This window comes from Prosopis cineraria, unplaced genomic scaffold (genome assembly GCF_029017545.1).
Source record: "Prosopis cineraria cultivar Desert tree isolate PC_DT_omini unplaced genomic scaffold, ASM2901754v1 PC3, whole genome shotgun sequence".
Classification (NCBI taxonomy): Eukaryota; Viridiplantae; Streptophyta; class Magnoliopsida; order Fabales; family Fabaceae; genus Prosopis; species Prosopis cineraria.
In genome coordinates, this window is record NW_026555334.1 from 39,761,350 (window position 1) to 39,780,940 (window position 19,591).

Here is a 19,591-nt window from a genome sequence, read left to right on the forward strand (position 1 = left end):
CAAGATGAGAAGATCTCATGTTTGGACATGATTTTCTATCAAATTATAATTTATATATTAAAGTCTCACATCGATTAAAAAAAAAGAGAGAAGCATCGACTTTAACTATTATAAATACTCATTTCTACTAAGAGGAAGACATCCAACCTCGCATGCGAATGCTATGAGGCATACGATGAGTCCAAAAGAATCTTTCGAGTCATGAGCTTTTTTCTGTTCTTTTTTTATATTCTCTTTATGTTTTTTATTTGGAATTATAGTTTTGACTTTATAATTTCTTGCTAAACTTTCAATTAGAATTGGGAGTAGTTTGGTTGGGATAAATTTTATTATTTATTTCATTTTGATTATTTTTCATGCTTAACAGTATTTAACTATTTAGTTTAAATCTCTTTTCAAAACTTTAAGAATTAAATTCAATTTTTTTAATAATAAAGATCATTGTTTTCCTCTAGATTCGACTCATAAAATACTTTGGGAATTAAATAAACAAAATAAGAGTTTTGAAAAGAGATTTAAATTAAATAATTAAAAATACAGTTGAATAAGACAACCATAAAGATGATGAAACATGAACCGATCAGTCAAACGACCGTAAAGGATCAAGATTCACTTGTCAAGATGGATTATTTTAATTTAATTTATTATCTTCATTTATTTTAAAGTGATAATCATTTATAAGGTGTCCTAATTACTTATCAATATATTATGATATATTTAATTATAGTTAAGTTTACCTAGCTCCCATCAAATTTTACTTCTCTAATCCTATTTATAAAGCGGAGAGAGAAGAAAAAATTTAATCTTATTTCAAGTGCACTTATTAATTTTCAATGTTCATATTTACATTTTTTGCCCTTATTAAATATCTTGAATAAAAATATCAGTAATAAGATTTAAGAACATTTATTATGGATAAATATTGAAACTTATTAAATTTTAATATAAAGTTAATAAGATTTAAGATTTTTCTTGATTTTGATAAAACATGTTAGCAATAAATTATACATAAGACCAAAGGGAGTCATCTCTAACTAAGCCATGAAGCTAGGATCGAAACCATCACAAACTCCTAAAATTTTTTTAATTTAGTTATATGCATCTATTTCTCTAGGTTTGGATAAGCTCTTCACCTTTTAATTCATCAAACTATCTACTAATGGATTATATACTAGCCACATATATAAAAAGTGATTAAAATAAAAGAGATAAATATAAAACAAACATAAATTCTCGTAGACAAAAATCAAGGTTTCACACTAAAATTTGACAACCTTAAATCAAACAGGGCTCATGAATCATGTGCTAGGACCAAAACTCTTAACATTGATTAATGTCCAGTTTGATTGTTGGAATAAAATGGATTGAAAACATAAAAATAAAACGATTTAAATGTGAATGTGGATAGGTGAATCATATTTATAAAAATAGATAACTTAATTTATGAAATTAAAAGTCACAATTCATAATACTTTTAGAGAGTATCATAATTTTTAAATTTATCATATATAATATTGAGTTTAATCACACTTTCACGTGAAAGGATAATGATTTAATTTAATTTGATTTTTATTTTTTTAAATTTATTTTATCTTTATTTTTCCTAATAGCCAAACGGGATCCTGCGCCAAGCTCGTTCTATTGTTCACCGTACCATCAAAACTTTTGATCTTTTTTCTTTTTTCTTTTTTAATTTTTGCCAAAACTTCTGATCTTTTGTCTACTCTGATGTAATTGTCTGCTTCTTTTTCATTTTGCTGTGGCTTTATTCTTTCCCACTCTGGACAGTTCGGGTCCCTGTTTTGATTACTTCGGTTACTGAAATTTCCTTTTCACTTTTTTTAAAAAAAAAAAACGGTCAATTTCTTCTTGAACGCTTCTTGTCATATTTTATTGCTTGTCCTGTTAAGACTCGTCATGTTTGAAAACATTATTATTTTTTTATTTAAAGATTGTGGCACAGGTGGCGGGAGGTGATTGCTTGACCGGCATCACATTCTCTTGTCCACCAGTGATGTGCGGCTGTTATCGGGTGCTTTTTACACGGGCCCCACCCCTACTTTTTCGATGATTAGTGGCCATCTGTTCACGCGTTGCTTTCGTCCCAGGCTTCGCTCGCGAGCTTTCTTTTCAAGGGTTTTCGTTGCTTATCCACCTAATTCACTGAGTGCATGCTTCATTCTCTTCTAGTTTTCTAATAAAGCGATGATAATTGTTTCCATCAATTAGTTCCCGTCAGTAAAGCAAAACCACATCGTCGTTTCAAAATGGTTCATTACTTTTCGCTTCCCATCGTTAATTAGCTATTCTTCCATTCCATGAGAGATCTTTCCCCGCACAAAAAAGAAACCACAGAGAGCTAGTGAAAACAGTACTGAATTACTGATGATGGAGAGATTCGATGAGTTTCACCAAATTCGTCAAATAAATGCACTTGAACCAATACATTTTCTTAATAAATGTAATTTACTCCGGACCTTATAACGTTGGAGTTGGATAGGAATTAAATCCAGATAAATCAATTCTTCCTTTGAAACTTGAGTCAGCGAAGAATATATATTAATAAGGAACTTATGAAGTGCTTTGTAAACTCTGCGTTATGCATGCCAAGAGATAAGCAAGATACATCGGCGGCACCAAAGTGGGAGTTTTGAACTGTTTGTATGTCCTGGCCTCTGGATCCATTCACAAAGGGCGTCATTGCACCCAACAATTATACATATAAAAAAAAAATCTAAAAGTAATAAAAAGATGATAGCTAGAGGAAGAAGATATTTAAATGTAAGAAATCCTGAAAAAGCGATGACTTATAGAACGTGAAATATTGTTTAGTTCAATCACGCTGTGGAGCAACACTCATTACAAGTTTCAATTTTCACAACACATGAGCATAAGCAACAGCAATGTTTATGTTGGGCGACAATACCTCACTTATTAACCATTGCAAGTGTCAATCCCAGAAAGGGGAAAGAAAAAAGAAAAAAAGAAAAACCACGCTCTAAGTGCTTGTACAATCATATGACGTATTGGCTCAATTTCAAACATGCGTCATTCACAAATCCGACCGTCTATTAATCATTTTGCTTACTGGATTCACTGCATCACGCAGTTCATTTTAATTTGTTTATTTTGAAGCTCAATAATGTCGCCTCCCTCTTTCATTTGTTTCAGAAAAATAAAAGCACCGAATAACAATAATAATGATAATAATGTAATTATATCGCATCTGTCCACGCCTTGTAACTGGGACCACGACAAGATCCAAGGCGTATGAAGCCTCAATGATATGCATCATTCATTCGGTCCATTTCTTTATTATTATAATTCCATTAATTCAATATAAGAGTTATATCTATGTACATATAATTGCTAGTAGGAGTCAAATTCTGGATTCTTAAAATATGTGAGCTTACCTACTAATCATGAAAGCCATCGGTTAGAATGAGTGGATCTTACAGAGACCACGACTAATAATTGTCCATGCAGTGTTAGGTCTGGCCTAAAACAGATTCCACAGATGTTTTCCCCACCCTACAGTCCTTCGCAGCTTTCAATGATTGGTTGATTGTTGAGGGGGAAAATATTTTTGTTTGTGAGTTGTAACCAATTATGCCCGTCCCAAAAGCCAAGCTGTAAAGCACTGGTAAAGCCACGTCAAGTGTCCCACAAACGGCGATGATACCTTGTCGTCGCTACAGCAGCGGGCAGTACGGCAAAACTGTGGACGCGAGCGCAGGCGATCGAACCCCAGGCTGCAAGGCACGAACGAAGCCCGGTATCTCTGGTGCTCCATTATCCATGCATGCCCGGGGATTTTTTTTTTTTAAAAAAAGAAAAGGAAAGAAAGAAATATCAGGCGCATTTATGATGATATTATCTTCTCGAAGGTTGACTTTGTAACAATGGTGCATTTATTTTGAAATTGAAAACTGGGGAACGGTGGTCGTGCCACCACTCAAAGTAGAAACTATCAAAGGCCCCCGCTTTCGCATTTCAATTCATTAACCAGCACTGCTAGTATATCTGAACTGCTAATTTGTTATGCTAACATGGAGAAAATTTATGGCCGGGGTTGCCTTTCCTCAGAAGGGTGGGCCAGCCTGAAATGACGACACTCTATAAAATAATTCTTTTTTTAATTAAAATATAAAATATTAATAATTAATTCACAATTTTTTAAAATGCTCAGAAGAAACTTTAATTTTTTAAAAAAATTATATCTTTTTAATTTTATTCTCATTAAATATTTTATATAAGTGTTTTAATAATAATAATTAAAATTTTAATCCATCATTTCTTTAAACAAAAAGACTAATAAATAAAATAAGAATATAATTAAAAAATAATTAAAAAAATTACTTAATGTCTTATATTTTAAATTGAGACAGGGTAAATTGTAGTCCCTAACACAGATACAAGGCGATGTACATGGGTTATATATGTATATATATAAGCTTTCTCTGTTCAATTACTTGGTCGCCCATGCCTGGTGCGTGCACTTGGTGAAGTTATTAATATATAGAGGAGGACAAAATATTTAAAAAATGGGGATGGGGAAGAAGGTCGTCATGACTGATGCGATCATGCCCGTCGATTACAGGCAGGTTCATGCCCCAATGCTTCGCATGTAAACCACGTCAACAGTTGTTTTTCTTTGACGTAGCCCTTGATTGCCAAGTACGTGAAGAATTGCCTATGCATGCTTGAAACACTAAAACACACTCTGCTGGCAGTTATGAATTACACGGTGAAACTTGATTACCCTTCACGCCTAGTTAATCCAGTTTTTGGAGCGTGTGGTTAATTCTGAATAAACGTATATGCGTGTTGGCCAACCAAAAAAAAAAAAAAAAACAGAGAAAAGAACGAAGTTCTGAATAGGCATGGATTTGGTCAAATTTGTTGCTTGCTAGTTCTCTGAATCCACAGGTTCGGCTTCAACGGTATCCCTTTGCCAACTTCACAATTTAAGTATAGGAAAGAAAAAAATGACGCAATTACGTGGCGGATCTCTGGATCGACTAATAATTTTTTTTTTGGGCAAAAGAGTAACAAATATTTAAAATGCTTATCAGCAAATCAAGTGATGATTTATTATGATCAATTTGTTGGATGTTATCTGAATCCACAGATCTGGATGTAAAATAAAGTGATGCATTTTTACGAAATTTTACTACTACATCCAAGGGGAAGACAATCCATATCCAGGTACTTAAAAGGACCAAATTAAATTAAGGATTCTCGCAGATCCCTGGAATGGATATACTTGGAAATGGGAAAAAAGTAAACGGTGGATAAAATTGAATGAGAAAGAAAAAACAGAAATAAGAGAAACCGTCGGACTTTGGATGAGTCAACTAGGTGGTTTGTTCGTGCGTAAACTCAACCCCACAACCGTACTCTGCCCTTTAACCCTGGTTTGATTCGTGATTACCCATATCTCCCTTGCCTCTCGCCTTTTTAACCCAAAATAACGGCATCTTCTCTCTCCCAGTCCCCCTCACTCTCCTCCTTTGCCCGTGTAGATTTTCCGCAGAAATATTTCTCTTGCAAATTGCGTTCCTGCATTTTCTCCAACTCTTGATACGAAGATTTCCCGAGATCCCAGTTGCTAGCCTTACCACTCCTGATTCCCCTATTCTTTCTACCCCATTCGTTGTTCAAGTTTTCTGTTAGTATTTGTCTGTCTTGATGGTAGTAAAGATGATGCGGTGGCGGCCGTGGCCGCTCCTCGTTTACCGGAAATATGAGGTGAGACTCGTCGTGAGGAGGTTGGAGGGTTGTGATCTGCTACGGGATTGTGCGGAGAAGGGGACTGCTGAAGCTAGATTGACAGTCGAAATTAAGTGGAAGGGTCCTAAGTTAACCTTTGGTTCGTTGCGGCGCGTTTTGGTCAGAAACTTTACCAGGGAGGTGTACGGCGACCCCCACAACGGCGTCGTTGACTGGGACGAGGAGTTTCAGAGTTTGTGCACTCTCTCGGCTCACAAGGACAATGCGTTTCATCCTTGGGAGATCGCTTTCGCGGTCTTTCATGTTAGTCTCCCTGCCTTTCAATTCATCTACCCTCTTCCTCATTTTTACAATTCTATTAGGTAGAAATTATGTTAACTTCCATGAAGATTTATAAAACATTTTAAATTATAAAAAAAAATTGTTGGTTCCTACTATTTCATGTACCAAAACGAAAGTTCATATCAATCGAAGTTTTTGTTAAAAAAAAAAAATTTAAACAATCTTTTGGCTGGTTATTCACACGAGCCTGTCTACCTTCAATGAGATTTTTTCTCATTTTCTTTAGTTTTCACCCTTTTGGAATCCTTTTTAATGAAAAATCGTGTACTAGTATTGAATAGGGGGATGTTAATTTCATAATTTGTCCGTCTGTAATGCTTATGCTGATAACTGACTAAAGCCGGGACATTCCACTATTTCTTGAAAAGCATTTTTCTTGCTATAGTTACTTCAAATAGTCCACTATTTGGTCACGAATTTTTTGGGCAATCTTTCATTGCTAACAGTGTACAACTTCTTTTGTTTGGTTCTGGTGTTTTGAATTTAGATTCCTACTGTTCCTATTTATCTAACTGGATGCCGGTGTACCATGTAATGCAGGGATTAAATCAGAGGCCTAAGAACAAGGTTCCTGTGGTTGGAACGGCGTCACTGAATCTTGCTGAATTTGCATCAGCAGATGATCAGAAAGACTTCGATTTAAACATCCCACTCACGCTCCCCGGAGGTTCTGTTGAACCCTGTCCTGTGCTTTGCGTATGTCTCTCACCTTCCCCCCCCCCCCCGATTGTTCTGCCATTGATGTCATGCGGCTTTCAGTTTGTCCTATTTGCGTATAAGCGGGTGGAATTAACTGTTCGTTGTCTTCTGATTCGGAGCGTCTCTCTTATTTTTCTGCCTCTCATAGCATCTCTTGATCATGCAGGTATCGGTTAACTTAGTGGAGCTGAGAGATGCTCAAGAAAGTATAGATCAAGTTCAGAGAAGTATAATCCCTGTAACATCTCCAACCCAGCCAGGAGATTCTACCCTGGCAGAGAAAGATGAGCTTTCTGCAATCAAAGCTGGTCTTAGAAAGGTAAAGATTTTCACAGAGTACGTATCCACTCGGAAAGCAAAAAAGGCATGCAGTGAGGAAGAGGGCAGTGAATGCAGATGCTCTGCCAGGAGTGAGGACGGCGATGGCGATTATTCTCTCGACTCTGACTCACTTGATGATTATGGAGAAGGAGATTCAGATGAGGGAAAGGAAGATATCAGCGTGAGAAAGTCATTCAGTTATGGAAAACTGGCCTATGCTAATGCTGGAGGGACATTTTATTCCAGCTTGAGGGTAAATGATGATGATGAGGACTGGGTTTACTACAGCAACGGCAAGTCAGATGTGGGGTGCTTGCAGATGGATGATTTATCTGTGACGTCTTCTGAGCCTTCTCTTTTGCCAAGTTCAAAACGTAGTATATTGCCATGGAAGAAGAGAAAGTTGAGTTTCAGATCACCTAAAGCTAAAGGGGAGCCCTTGTTAAAGAAGGCCTATGCAGAAGAAGGTGGTGATGACATAGATTTTGATCGTCGCCAACTTAGTTCTGATGAATCCATTACTCTTTGGGTAAGAATCTTTCTCCTAATTGTTTCCTTTCCATTGGTTTTGTAATCTTTGTATTTCTTCAATAGGTTTGCTATCTGGTAATCTGAAATTTGATGCTCAGGATATATATATTTTATGTTATTGCTTAGTGAATGGTGACTATAAATCTTTTCATGTGAGCTAGAATATGGTATAAACATCTTTGACAATAAGTGTCCCTGCCCTCATGAGTATTAGATTTTATATAAATACTAAATGCAATGACTGCTGATGATTTACTGAGCTGTACTTTTAATTCTTCATTTAGCTAGTAAATGTGCTATACGCCAATCAATTATACATACATTCTGTAAACTATAGTGGCATCAACCTCAGAATCTTCAACGTTCGTTGCACATAGTTTTTTTAGCTTATCAGTTCTGATGTTCAGCTATATCTTCCAGTTGCACAAGACTGAGGATGACTTGTGCGCAAATCGATGTTCAATCTCTGAATTTGGAGATGATAATTTTGCCATTGGGAGTTGGGAGCAAAAAGAAGTAATGAGTCGTGATGGTCGCATGAAGCTTCTGACTCAGGTCTTCTTTGCCTCAATTGATCAGCGCAGTGAACGTGCGGCTGGTGAGAGTGCGTGTACAGCCCTTGTAGCTGTAATTGCTGATTGGTTTCAAAACAATCGTGATCTCATGCCCATAAAGTCCCAGTTTGATAGCCTAATTCGAGAAGGTTCATTAGAATGGAGAAACTTGTGCGAATATGAGACCTATAGGGAGAGATTTCCAGACAAACACTTTGATCTGGACACAGTAATTCAAGCCAAAATACGTCCCCTTTCTGTGGTTCCTGGGAAATCCTTTATTGGTTTCTTCCATCCAGAAGGAATGGATGAAGGAAGATTTGATTTTCTGCATGGCGCCATGTCTTTCGATAACATTTGGGATGAAATTAATCGTGCAGCGCAGGAGTGCCCTAGCAAGGCTGAACCCCGTGTTTATATTGTGAGTTGGAATGACCATTTTTTCATCCTCAAAGTAGAAGCAGATGCTTATTACATCATTGACACTTTGGGGGAGAGGCTTTATGAAGGATGTAATCAGGCTTATATACTAAAATTCGATGACAGCACAGTGATAAACAAGATGAAAAATGTAGCGCAGTCATCAGATGAGCAAACTGCTGCAATAGCATCAGAGCGCAATAACAGGCAGGGCCAGCAAGTCAACAGCAAGGAGGTAGATTCTAGTGTGGAGCCAGAAGAGCAGTTGAACGACGAGCAGGAAGAGGAGCTTGTGTGCCAAGGGAAGGAAGCTTGTAAAGAGTACATTAAAAGCTTCTTGGCTGCAATTCCTATCAGGGAATTACAAGCTGATGTCAAGAAAGGCTTAATATCATCTACACCACTTCATCACAGATTGCAAATTGAGTTCCACTTCACCCAGTTGTTACCATCACATACTGTAGTTCCACTGATCCCAGCACTCATGGATGCACCCGTGAATCTTGCCCTTTCAGTGACTGAGGTTCTGGCATAAATCTTAATTAACACTGAGCCAAGGGTGTTGGTTGTTTGTCCTGAATTCTGAGCGTTTCCGGTTTTGAAGTGAAATTAACTAAAGAAAAGCCTAACGGTGAGCTAAGCCTGTGTAATTTTTGTCACCCCCACCCCTCGGGAAAAAAAAAAAAGTTTTCTCTTCCCTTTTTTACTTGGGAAGGATATGTAAATGGCTCCTAATTTCCTTTTTTAAGCAAGCGCAAACTTTTGGTATCTGACATGTAATTCTGAAAGATTCTGCTCGTGAATGGTTTATATAGCTTTTGGCAGAATTTTCATACAGATTTTTATTTCTTATGAGTTGCTGTCTGGCAGTTCTAGATTTTGGTTATATTTACGAATATCCTTCCTGTTAGTAGAAAAGTAGTTTTGTTCTTATCTCTGGTAAACTTTGCAGTCAACTATCTATCATCTTACCCCATCATGATGGGCATGAGTGGTTTGATACCCATGCTAGTGCTACTGTTATTAACAGAGAGCAAACAAAATGAGACGTTCTACGGTGTCGTAATCTGGGCTAGGTAGGTTTTGAGCGGAGAGAATATGTAACTGGGTTTATGAAGTACAAAAATTGTGATTTAATGGCCGAAATCAATTGAAACTAGATTGAAAGTCTCATTGCAAGAAGCAAATTGTTGTTTTCCTTATGGTTTGCTTGTCTTTTTATACATGTATTTTAGGAATGTTCTCATTACAATAATTCAAGGAATTATACTCTAGTACAAACTTGAACATGGGTTAGCTTAATTTTGAAGTAGAGTTAATGTACAATTTATAATCTTCTTTCCGGGCCTGGATCCGAAAACTGGAAATTTTCTGAATGATTCTATATTGTCATACAGTTCCAGATCAACGCAACGACGATTCATTTCTACTTGGACGTAAGGATGCAAGCACTCAGAAATGGAGAAACTAGACATTCCAAAGTGTCCAGGTAAATTAATCAGAAATTGAACAATATTTAAAAAAAAAAAAAAAACTGATGGACACTGCCACAATGGGAAAGAATTTACAATATCAAATCAAACGAGAGACGGAGGAAAAAAACCCACAGAAGAGAAAGAATGGTCTATCAATAACTGCGTCTTAATTCCATAACGTGACAGCGATGTAAAAGCATTTCAGAATTCTGATTCTGATTCTGCTTTGATCAAGTGTTGCTACTCCCTACGATTATGGTGCCCGCATGGTGGTCAACGGAACCACCTCGGCGAGAGGTGTTGCGAGTGGTGTCGGGACAGGAGATGTTCTGCAGAGAGGACACGTCGGATGCAATCTGAGCCACGGATCAATGCACTTGAGGTGGAATATATGGCCACAATCAGGTAGCTCCCGAAGCATGTCCCTGCTTTTATAATCTCCTAGGCAAATGGAGCAGCACGTCCCCGTGGAATCTGGCTTTTGGAGCTTGGCCTCAGAATACAGCAGCTTGGGGTAGCTCAGAATGGTGGCTTCGTCTATCCCCACATCCACCACCGTGTGATGCGGCTCAAGGAACGTGGGGAGATTTCTCTGAGCGGGTGAGGCAGACGGAGAAGACGGTGACTGTGTTCTGGTGCAGAAATAGGAAGTGAGGGTGATGGTGGTGACGAGCAGCAGAATCCCACTTGATATTCCTATGCCATACCCGAATCCACTAATGTTGTTGGATCCTAGGAATCCAGAGGAATTATCCGTGCCGTTGTTGCTCATCTTGTTACGATGGGACAGGAGGAGCAGCAGCAGAAACTGTGCTTGGGATCGAGGGGATGACTTTAGGAAGGGCTTGGTCAGCCATGAAGGGAAGTCAAGGCAATGATGGATGAATGGAACACTGGTTATTTGGGGTGCAAGATGAAATAATGTCAAAGTCAACGGTGTGAAGAGGGGGGGATCAGAGAGAGAGGGTAGCTAAGGAAGCAAACGTTTAAGCTTTTTCAAAACCAGGGAAGGTACATTTAGGATCGGTACAACACAAGACAGTGAGGCCGCAGGGCATGGGCAGGGCATGTGAAGCTTTTCCTAACGTTAAATTAAGGTTAGCTGGCTATGGAGGTCAACGCTGCTCTCTGGGAGTTGATTCATAAGCTGGAGCTTTTCATTTCGACACCGTGTTTCTTTCAGATACGTTACTGTTCATGGGTCAATATTTGCGCACGTTCCATGCATTATCTGAGAAGTAGCTGGTATTTGTCTTTTTTATTCTTCGGATTGGACTTTTTTAATTCTTGAGCTCCCCCGAGACACCACACATATTATATGTAGAGATGGAGGCACAGGCGACCCAGCTTTTAATAACCTAATCCCTGAAATTCAGTGTTTTAAATTTTGATAGTATTTTGGGCCTGACCCTTATTGATAGGGCTAGGGGTCAGGCCAGAAGTCCAAATTTTTTTTAAAAATTAATATTAAAATTTAATATTGTTCTTTTAAAATAAATAATTTAATTCAACATCATAATATTTAACATTTTAATTTAACTCTAAAATTTAACATAAATTAAATCAAAATCTTATATTATCTAAAAAATAAATAAAAGATTTAAAAGTCTAAATACATATTAGTTGATGTTATCATAATTTACAACAAAGTTTCAAAAACAAAATAAATGAGACATATCAATATAATCCTTATAGAATGACATGAGAAATCAAAATTTTTAAATCAAATTAAAATGTTAAAAGCAAATACCAAATTGAAATGTCAAACATTCATAACCTAACAAAAAAGATCTATGTTGGAAGAGGAATTGTTTGAGAGTAAGAGAACCAAAAAGTCAATGCAAGAAAACGTTCTAAGGAAGATGCCAAGTCGAGAGATGTTGAGTCAAGAGATGAGAAGGAGAGATAAGTTGAGAGATGAATAGTGCTAAAAGGCTAGCAGAGTGATAAGAGAAAGAGGTGAGATAGCTAGAGAAAAGGAGAGGGAGAGAGGGAGAGATTGAGTCAAGAGACAAAAAAAATTAAAGAACTTAGAATGATCCAATGCTTGGAATTTTTTTTTTTTTATTTACCAAATGATATGTTCCAAGGTAGAAGGAAAAAATAGAACATAGCTTGAAGGGCCTCCCGAGTTCAAATTCTTTTTTTCAACGCTTATCAAGGTTGGGCCAGAAGCTTTGTTACCCTAAAATTTTCATATTTTTTAAGCTTGAACTTTTATTTAAACAAGACTTTCAGACTTATCTTTTACTCTTGTTTTTAATTATATGCGCACAGTTGTATCTATATTTCTAGTCTTGCCTTCAATTGTAAGGCTAATCTAAAAAATTATAACTAACTTTATAATCTTATTCTGTTGAAAATTTTCAATTTCTAAGTCAGGGTGCGAAGGATTTGAAGTTAAAAAGAATTTTCTCGTCATCGTGTTTCCATAATTAAGCGAATCGTGTCAAATAAGGTTGAAGCAGGTCGAATGATTGCGGCCCAATAAAGACCCTTCGTTCTGTACATCTTCTGGACAACGTCCTTGAATGGACGGAAGCCCGAAGCTCATGAGCTTTTTGTTCTCACTTTTCATCCACTGAAAGAAAGACCATGCTTACAAATATAACAATGATTTGTATCAAAAAAAAAAATAATTTTTTAAAAATAATGACAGTTAGATTTTTAAAAAATAAAAATTAATTGTAAATATATCTTTATAGTTATAGATTGAATATTAATTATAAATCTGAAAGTTATATTTAAAATTTAAATATTTTTTATAATTAAAAATTTTGAATTCATAATTATTTAAATTGATGGCTATTCGTTGGGCTCAAGTTAAGGCCAGGTTTCGGCTGGGCCTAATAAACTAAATGACATTAGCACAACAAAGAGGATGCCCTGTAACGCCAAGTCACCAACTAAAATAGAGTTTAATTTGCCCAGCCCAGAGGGATATGAACAGTAATTAATTAGTATTAATTAATCACCTGGCAATCAAAATATTATTATTAATTATCATGGTTATCCCATGACGTTATTAATTATATATTGCTGGAGAAGGCAAAGTTATGTTTGTTTAGCTCGCCACTTGTGCTTCGTTGGTGCCAAAGCGGGAAGAAATGATTAAGAATGGAGGTGCGAGTATGGTTGGAAAAGATTCTAAGGGGGATTTTGCCTTTTAAAAAAAAAAAATCAAAGAATATTCTTCTCGCTTCAAGTGATCAGGAAACGCAACTCCACTTGTTTCAACCTTAGTGGTATTCCCATCTCATCGAACCCATCAAACTTTTTCCTCACCACTTGTTCTACTATTGAAGCATCGTGTTCTCGTCATTTGAGCTGTAAAACATGACATGCACACCCACTTTGCCATCTTACGACCTTGGTACTTTTTTCATATTTATGAGGCGAACAACCTGTACTTTCTCAGTACCACGTTCCTGATCTCAAAATGTAATTGGGAATTCAGTGATTTAACCGTGGTAACTAATCTCCTAGCTTAATGATATCAAGAGATCTCAACTTCAGAGTCAATTGGAAGGTGATTTGCCATTATGTGCCACTGTTGAATCTTCAGAGTGGATGATGATCTCTCTCACAAAAGAATCTCCCTCTTTTGCTTTACATAGGCTATGTTGAGTTTTTTAAAACAGATCAGTGCTGGATGATGATCTCAGCTGCTTTCCTTCCTCATCTGTGTTATGTAGGCAGGTCAATGATTGCCTTATTTAAGGTTTTGCCAAGTAATTTGAACATAATGAATGCCCACTTTTGCTCCCCCCCCCCCCCCCCAAAATTATATTAGTCCCAGACCAAACCTAGCTAGGGTACAAATTAATTATGCAGCAGCCCCCTCCATTAATTTCGCGCGCTGCCCACCGAGTTTAGGCCTCCAGGCTTCCCCTACTTTCTATAAATGGGTCATTCTTTTTGTCTATTGCCAGATTAAGCTCTAGTCAATGAGTCTCTCTCTCTCTCTCTCTCTCTCTCTCAATTACGTTAAGATAGCATTTGAAGTGGTAAATTTGGATTTAAATTTTAAATTTAAAATCTTATATTTTAAAACTCACATTTACTGTTCATGTATTTAAAATTTGTTATTTATGAAGTTTTAAAAAAGATTTAAATAAAGAAGAGTGATGAGTTGAGATTCAAAAAAAAGAAAAAAATTAAAAGTTATGAGCATTACTTACATATTTTTTTAATCAATAAGAGATAAGAATATGAAATGAACATGTTATTTTAAGTAATTGAAATTTCAAATGATTGGAATATAAGATGGGAAACTTGATCTAAATTCAAAACCAAACTCTCATTACTCCAAACATGAGAGGATTTGATCCATTGCCACGGCTCATCTCTACCACCTCTTAGAGATGGCATTTAAACTCATGCACGATCTGGATAGGGCAAGGTCACCAAGGCTTGTGATTACTTCGAAACTGCTATCATATAGTTTGTTTAGTTTGGACTTGATAAGAGGTACAAATTAATTTGTTTAAACTTTAAATTAATCTTAAAGCTTTTCCCAGACTGCTTCTCATGGAATAAGCTAATTGCGTCGTAAAGTTTATTAGATGCATTGAATAATATTTAGAGGCCCAGGGGAAGCTCCACTGCACCTTTTCAGCAGAAAGTGAAAGCAATCGTTTAATTATAATTGAAATACTGATTTAATTAGGGCAATCTTTGAGTTTATTCAAAGGTTATGATTCCCTGGCTTTTAAATGCTGCTCTTTTGCTAATTAAATAATTAACCACGTAACCCACATGATGCTTAAAATAACAATTTTAATTAAAACAGCGTGTCAAAGGTTACGAGGGTCGAGTATTATATAATTAAGAAATATTTAAGTGTAGGCGATGTTAAGCTACCAACTTTGATTAGATAAATTTTCCATGTTGTGAAAGGGGAAATTAAAACCCCCTAATTTTCTTATCAAAAGCAGGCGATGAGTTTTGGAGCCTTCTTTTACAAATAGTTGCCAGAAGGTGACATTGTTGAAAAAAGTTGATCCGAGGAGACTCAATACTTTGTAATGACTTGGTACGTACATGTGTGGTATCTCCTATCTCCTTTAAATAATATCCTAAAGAAAATAATAAGAAATGCCATTTCTCGAGACTGGCTAGTGATTTATGAGTATGCTTTCAGAGAAACAAACGCCTGCACAAGCGGAGATTATCCCAGGGTGCTTACCACATCAAATTAAAATAACTAAATATGTCTCCATTTGGTATTTGTTGTGAACAAAATATGCAGCAGAGTAAATGTTGGCAAAAAAAAAAAAAAACAGACTGAGTAAATCAGAGTGGCCCAGCAATGTCGCCAAAATAAAAGGAGGGAATGAGAAAGAGGATATGGAAGGATCATTCTAATTTTTAAAGAGTTATAATTGTTAAAAAAAATTACAAAAAAGGATCAAGATTTTAAGAAAGAAGTAAATGGATGAAAATGCTTAATTTCTTTCCATGATCCTTACGTATCATTGAGTAATACATGCTTCCTGTATTCTTGTATTAATTTACTCGGTAACTTTCATAATTTAAACTAAATAACAGATAGTGCAAATTAATTATTATGAGTATTTTTTTATATTGACTTTCATCTTATAGGACTGTGAATTTTACAGACACTGACTTAATTACCAGTTGCAATTAATTATATATGTATATATTTTTATCTGGTAGACTTTATTAACTGCAGGATGAAGTTGACGTGCATAGCTAGCGTAAGAGGGTGATTTACTGGCTGACATGTGATTTGAGCTTTAATCAGCTGAAGTACTTTAAGACTTCATTATATATGTTTAATTATGGAAATTAATAAAGAAACAAAAAGGTGTGATCATTTCACATGTCCACTCGAATAAACGCACTGGGTGATGCATACCATAAAGAGGCCATCTTTCTCTATTCCTCCACCACAACCACCTTTGCTTTTCTTCTTATTTACAAGCAAATTAGTCCAAAATGTGAACGGATTATATTGAATTGAATTAAAGCCAAAAAAAACAAGAAAAGCAGTCTATATATGCATTCACATGAATACCATTCTTTGATTGCAGGTACGAAAGTTGTCCATCATTTATCCTGTTTGAGGTTTAATCACTTAAAGAGCAAGGAGTTTTTTTTTTTTTTTTTTTTTGTTATGTATTCATTGCCTTTCATGGAATTCAATATCAGAAATCCGATAATCAAGAAGGAAAACAGAACGTACTGTCTTTACCAAATTACATTGTTTATTATTTTTGAAAATTGCATTGCATTGTCAATTCAATGGTTTTCTAATACTCATGGTAAAAGGACTTTGGAGGGACGGCCAATTTATGTTAATTGAAAATAATTAGAGTTTATCGGGAACTGTAACAGATGATGAGGAAACAATATGCGTGTAAGAACGATCATGGTGAGAATTCGATATTCTGTGTTGAGTGTTGACAATAAATTTGAAACCCTCTAAATTAAATTAGCTAGAAACGACTAAAAACTAAAAAGAATTTTACCAATTAATGTCAATGATGAATAAAAATTAGTTCGTCAGTTGTTAGAAACTTGACCGATATTGTGTTTAGATATTGCTATCAATATCATATAATCCTATTTAGTTAACTAAAAATATCTCCGTAAGTAATTTTTGAGGTGAAATCTGAACTTAAATGAAGTCTCAAAACCCAACTTCATCAATTTTTTCTGTTAACTGAAAAATCCCTCCACATGTAGACTAAATTCAAAAGGCTAATTAATCTATACGCCTAAACAGGAAAGTGGAGAAAATCCAAGGACAATTATTGCCTCCGAGGGCTATATAATTCCTTTTTCTAAACAAGGGGAGATGAATATCTCATTATTAAAGGGAAGACTCTGCTGATTGAATTATTTAGATTAGAAAGCCATATTAATTTTTACAGTTTCGGAGAGGGTACTTCAATTTGATGGTGTCTGATGGAATTTTGATTGATCGAACTCCAAAACATATAAAACTATATTTGATGGATTCTAAGTAGCGTTTAGTGGTTGTAAACAGCCAAGAAGGCGAGAAATAGGGAAAAGGTTGTCCACATTTTCCTGGAATCGACAATCAAAGCAGTCTTTCTCAATCAATTCTAAAGTGCGACTTTGTGATCACCACCATGCCGAATCCAGTTCATTTTCTTTGCCTTCAATTTATTTTTACTCATCATCTTGATGGCCTCAGTTTCTTCAACTAAATCATTGACTTATCTCTAATCCCTGCTAATTTTCTCCTTCATTGAACCGTTAATTAGCGTATAAATTAATTAATTAGATAGTTGAAATGTCCCCTTACCTACCTATAGTTACTTGTTGATCACCTTCATATCTCATTCATCATATTATCATCATTCCACTCGTCTTGTGCACTTCTAATTAATAAAAGCACCTACCTCACTGTTACAAAAAATATTTTTAGTATTAATTAAAAGTAGCTTTCAGCACCGGTTTTAGAATTGGTGTCAAATTAACCGGTGCTGAAAAATCAAGACTTTTTAGCTAGTTAAGAAAATTGTACTCTTTGTATGCCTGCTTTCTGAGAGGCTTCATTACATTCGCAAAGGACAATTAACCAATCGTGTCAAAAAAAAAAAAAAAGGAAGGCATTAGTCGCCCCCAGCTATTCACTGGCTCGCCAACTCACAAGGAGTGTTGGCCCAGTGAACATTCTCCGAAGGAGAGAGAACACAATTTGGGGAGACATAGAAGCAAGTATGAAACCGTATCTTAATTAATTTAAAATCTTAAGGCATTAAATTTATGAGTATTTGCTGCATACGTATTTCTTTTTTAATCTAACCTTATTTAATGTGAGATTTTTTTTTCAATACAAACCCAAAACACATATAAATAAGTATGACACTACATTTTAATTTTAAATTTTAAGGGGTTAAATTTAGGAGTTTTTTTTATTTATATATTTTTTCTCCAATCCAACTTTATTAGATGTGAATTTTTTTTTATACTAAACCAAGGTAGTTAACTCACACTTGACATTCCAACGAGAAATCCATTGTAAAGAAGAAGAAATCATAAGCTTATGTTACAAGTGCAATAAATCTGCCCAATACATTCTCCAGTTAAAAAAATACTTTCAAAATGATACGCTTATTGTGAAGACATAACGTTTTCTTCAAAAGAAATTAATCAAAGCACAAAGGATCGAAAGTAAAACTTGGGGCGATGGTGTGCGATTTATTTCGACTAATACTTTTAAAAAGCTTAATTAGCAAGGTTCAAGCTCATACTTATCTGCCAAAGCAACTCTAAAAGGAAGCAAAGACAATATGACTGCAGGCATTCCAGATTACTAAATCCGACAAAATCCAGCAACTAAACAATCTAGTCAATTGCTCATGTCACACAGCTGGCTCTACGTACTATCTGGCTAGATGTAATTAATCCTTGTATTGCTAACTTCTATGTACGCACTCACGATGAAAAAATAAGGTGTATCATGTGTAACTTATAAAACACCGCCTTTTTATATATATTTTATATTTATATTTATATACTTATTTGTGATTTGTTCTTTCCAATAAATGCTAACACATTATACGAATTGAAAGCATGTCATTTTGGAGAGACAGAAATGGTTCTTATCCATAAAGAAAGGGAAGAAAAGTGATATAAATATTAATTATATAGTGGCCTATGGAGAGCCGCAAATGATCTTTCTAGGAATCCAATGAATATTATTGCTGGGTTAGAAGCAGAGAGGGCGACATTAGACGTACTGTGTTCTGCGTATCCTAACAAAGATCGTTATTAAAAGGGCAAAAAATGAAAGATAAAAGTTAAAAATATTAGAAAAAGAAATCATATATTATATGTCAGTTTTTTTTTATTTTCTTATTTTCTTTAAGGAAAATTGCATGTAAGAACTGTTGAAATGTATTATTTGCAAACAAGTTATCATTTGAGAAAAAAAAATTTATTTCTCTCATTTTAACAACAATAAATTTCTCATTAATCTTTATATGTGAATGACATTTTTCAGCCGTCTATGCTAGCGAATTTCCCTTTTCTATGTTATCCTTCATCCACCAAAGGAACTCATGTGCTCATCTTTACAGTTCCAAAGAAGGTTGAATCTGCAATATCTCAGGTTTAAGAGAGACTTAAGGGAGGTATTTCGTGTCCTTAGATCACGTAGCTTACTAGCAAATTTTTATTATTTTCTGAACATGAGTGCAACTATTATATCTCATCTCATGTGTTTTCTTTTTCATCATCTTTTTTTGTATCTGGTCGTACTAAAGGCGCCTTCAAGCTATATAAGCAACAATATAGTTGTGTCAAAACATTTAATTAGCCGGCTACTTATTGAAACTGAAGTCTGCAAATGTGAAGGCAGAAATCACTAATTAAGTCATAGTAATGTGGCTCATAAAAGCAAGCGTGAAAGTCCCATGAACCTATAAACTTACACGTACGCACATATATAATTAGTATATATTAACATTGAAAAAGCTTGGGGCCGGCTTGAAAAATGACCCCAACTTGAAATGGGAA

The 19,591-nt window shown here is 35.5% G+C and overlaps 2 protein-coding genes across 2 annotated transcripts; one reads left to right on the top strand and one right to left on the bottom strand.

Annotated features, from left to right (window-relative positions):
• Positions 1–5,445: 5,445 nt before the first annotated feature.
• Positions 5,446–9,452, top strand: LOC129305840 (uncharacterized). The gene is made up of 4 exons (XM_054945985.1): positions 5,446–6,036; positions 6,616–6,771; positions 6,941–7,624; positions 8,047–9,452. Exons 1-4 carry the CDS (start codon positions 5,692–5,694, stop codon positions 9,133–9,135), a joined length of 2,274 nt encoding a protein of 757 aa, XP_054801960.1. The 5' UTR covers positions 5,446–5,691; the 3' UTR covers positions 9,136–9,452.
• Positions 9,453–10,059: 607 nt separating this feature from the next.
• Positions 10,060–11,170, bottom strand: LOC129305841 (RING-H2 finger protein ATL70). Its single transcript, XM_054945987.1, has one exon. It carries the CDS (start codon positions 10,845–10,847, stop codon positions 10,329–10,331), a length of 519 nt encoding a protein of 172 aa, XP_054801962.1. The 5' UTR covers positions 10,848–11,170; the 3' UTR covers positions 10,060–10,328.
• Positions 11,171–19,591: the final 8,421 nt, after the last annotated feature.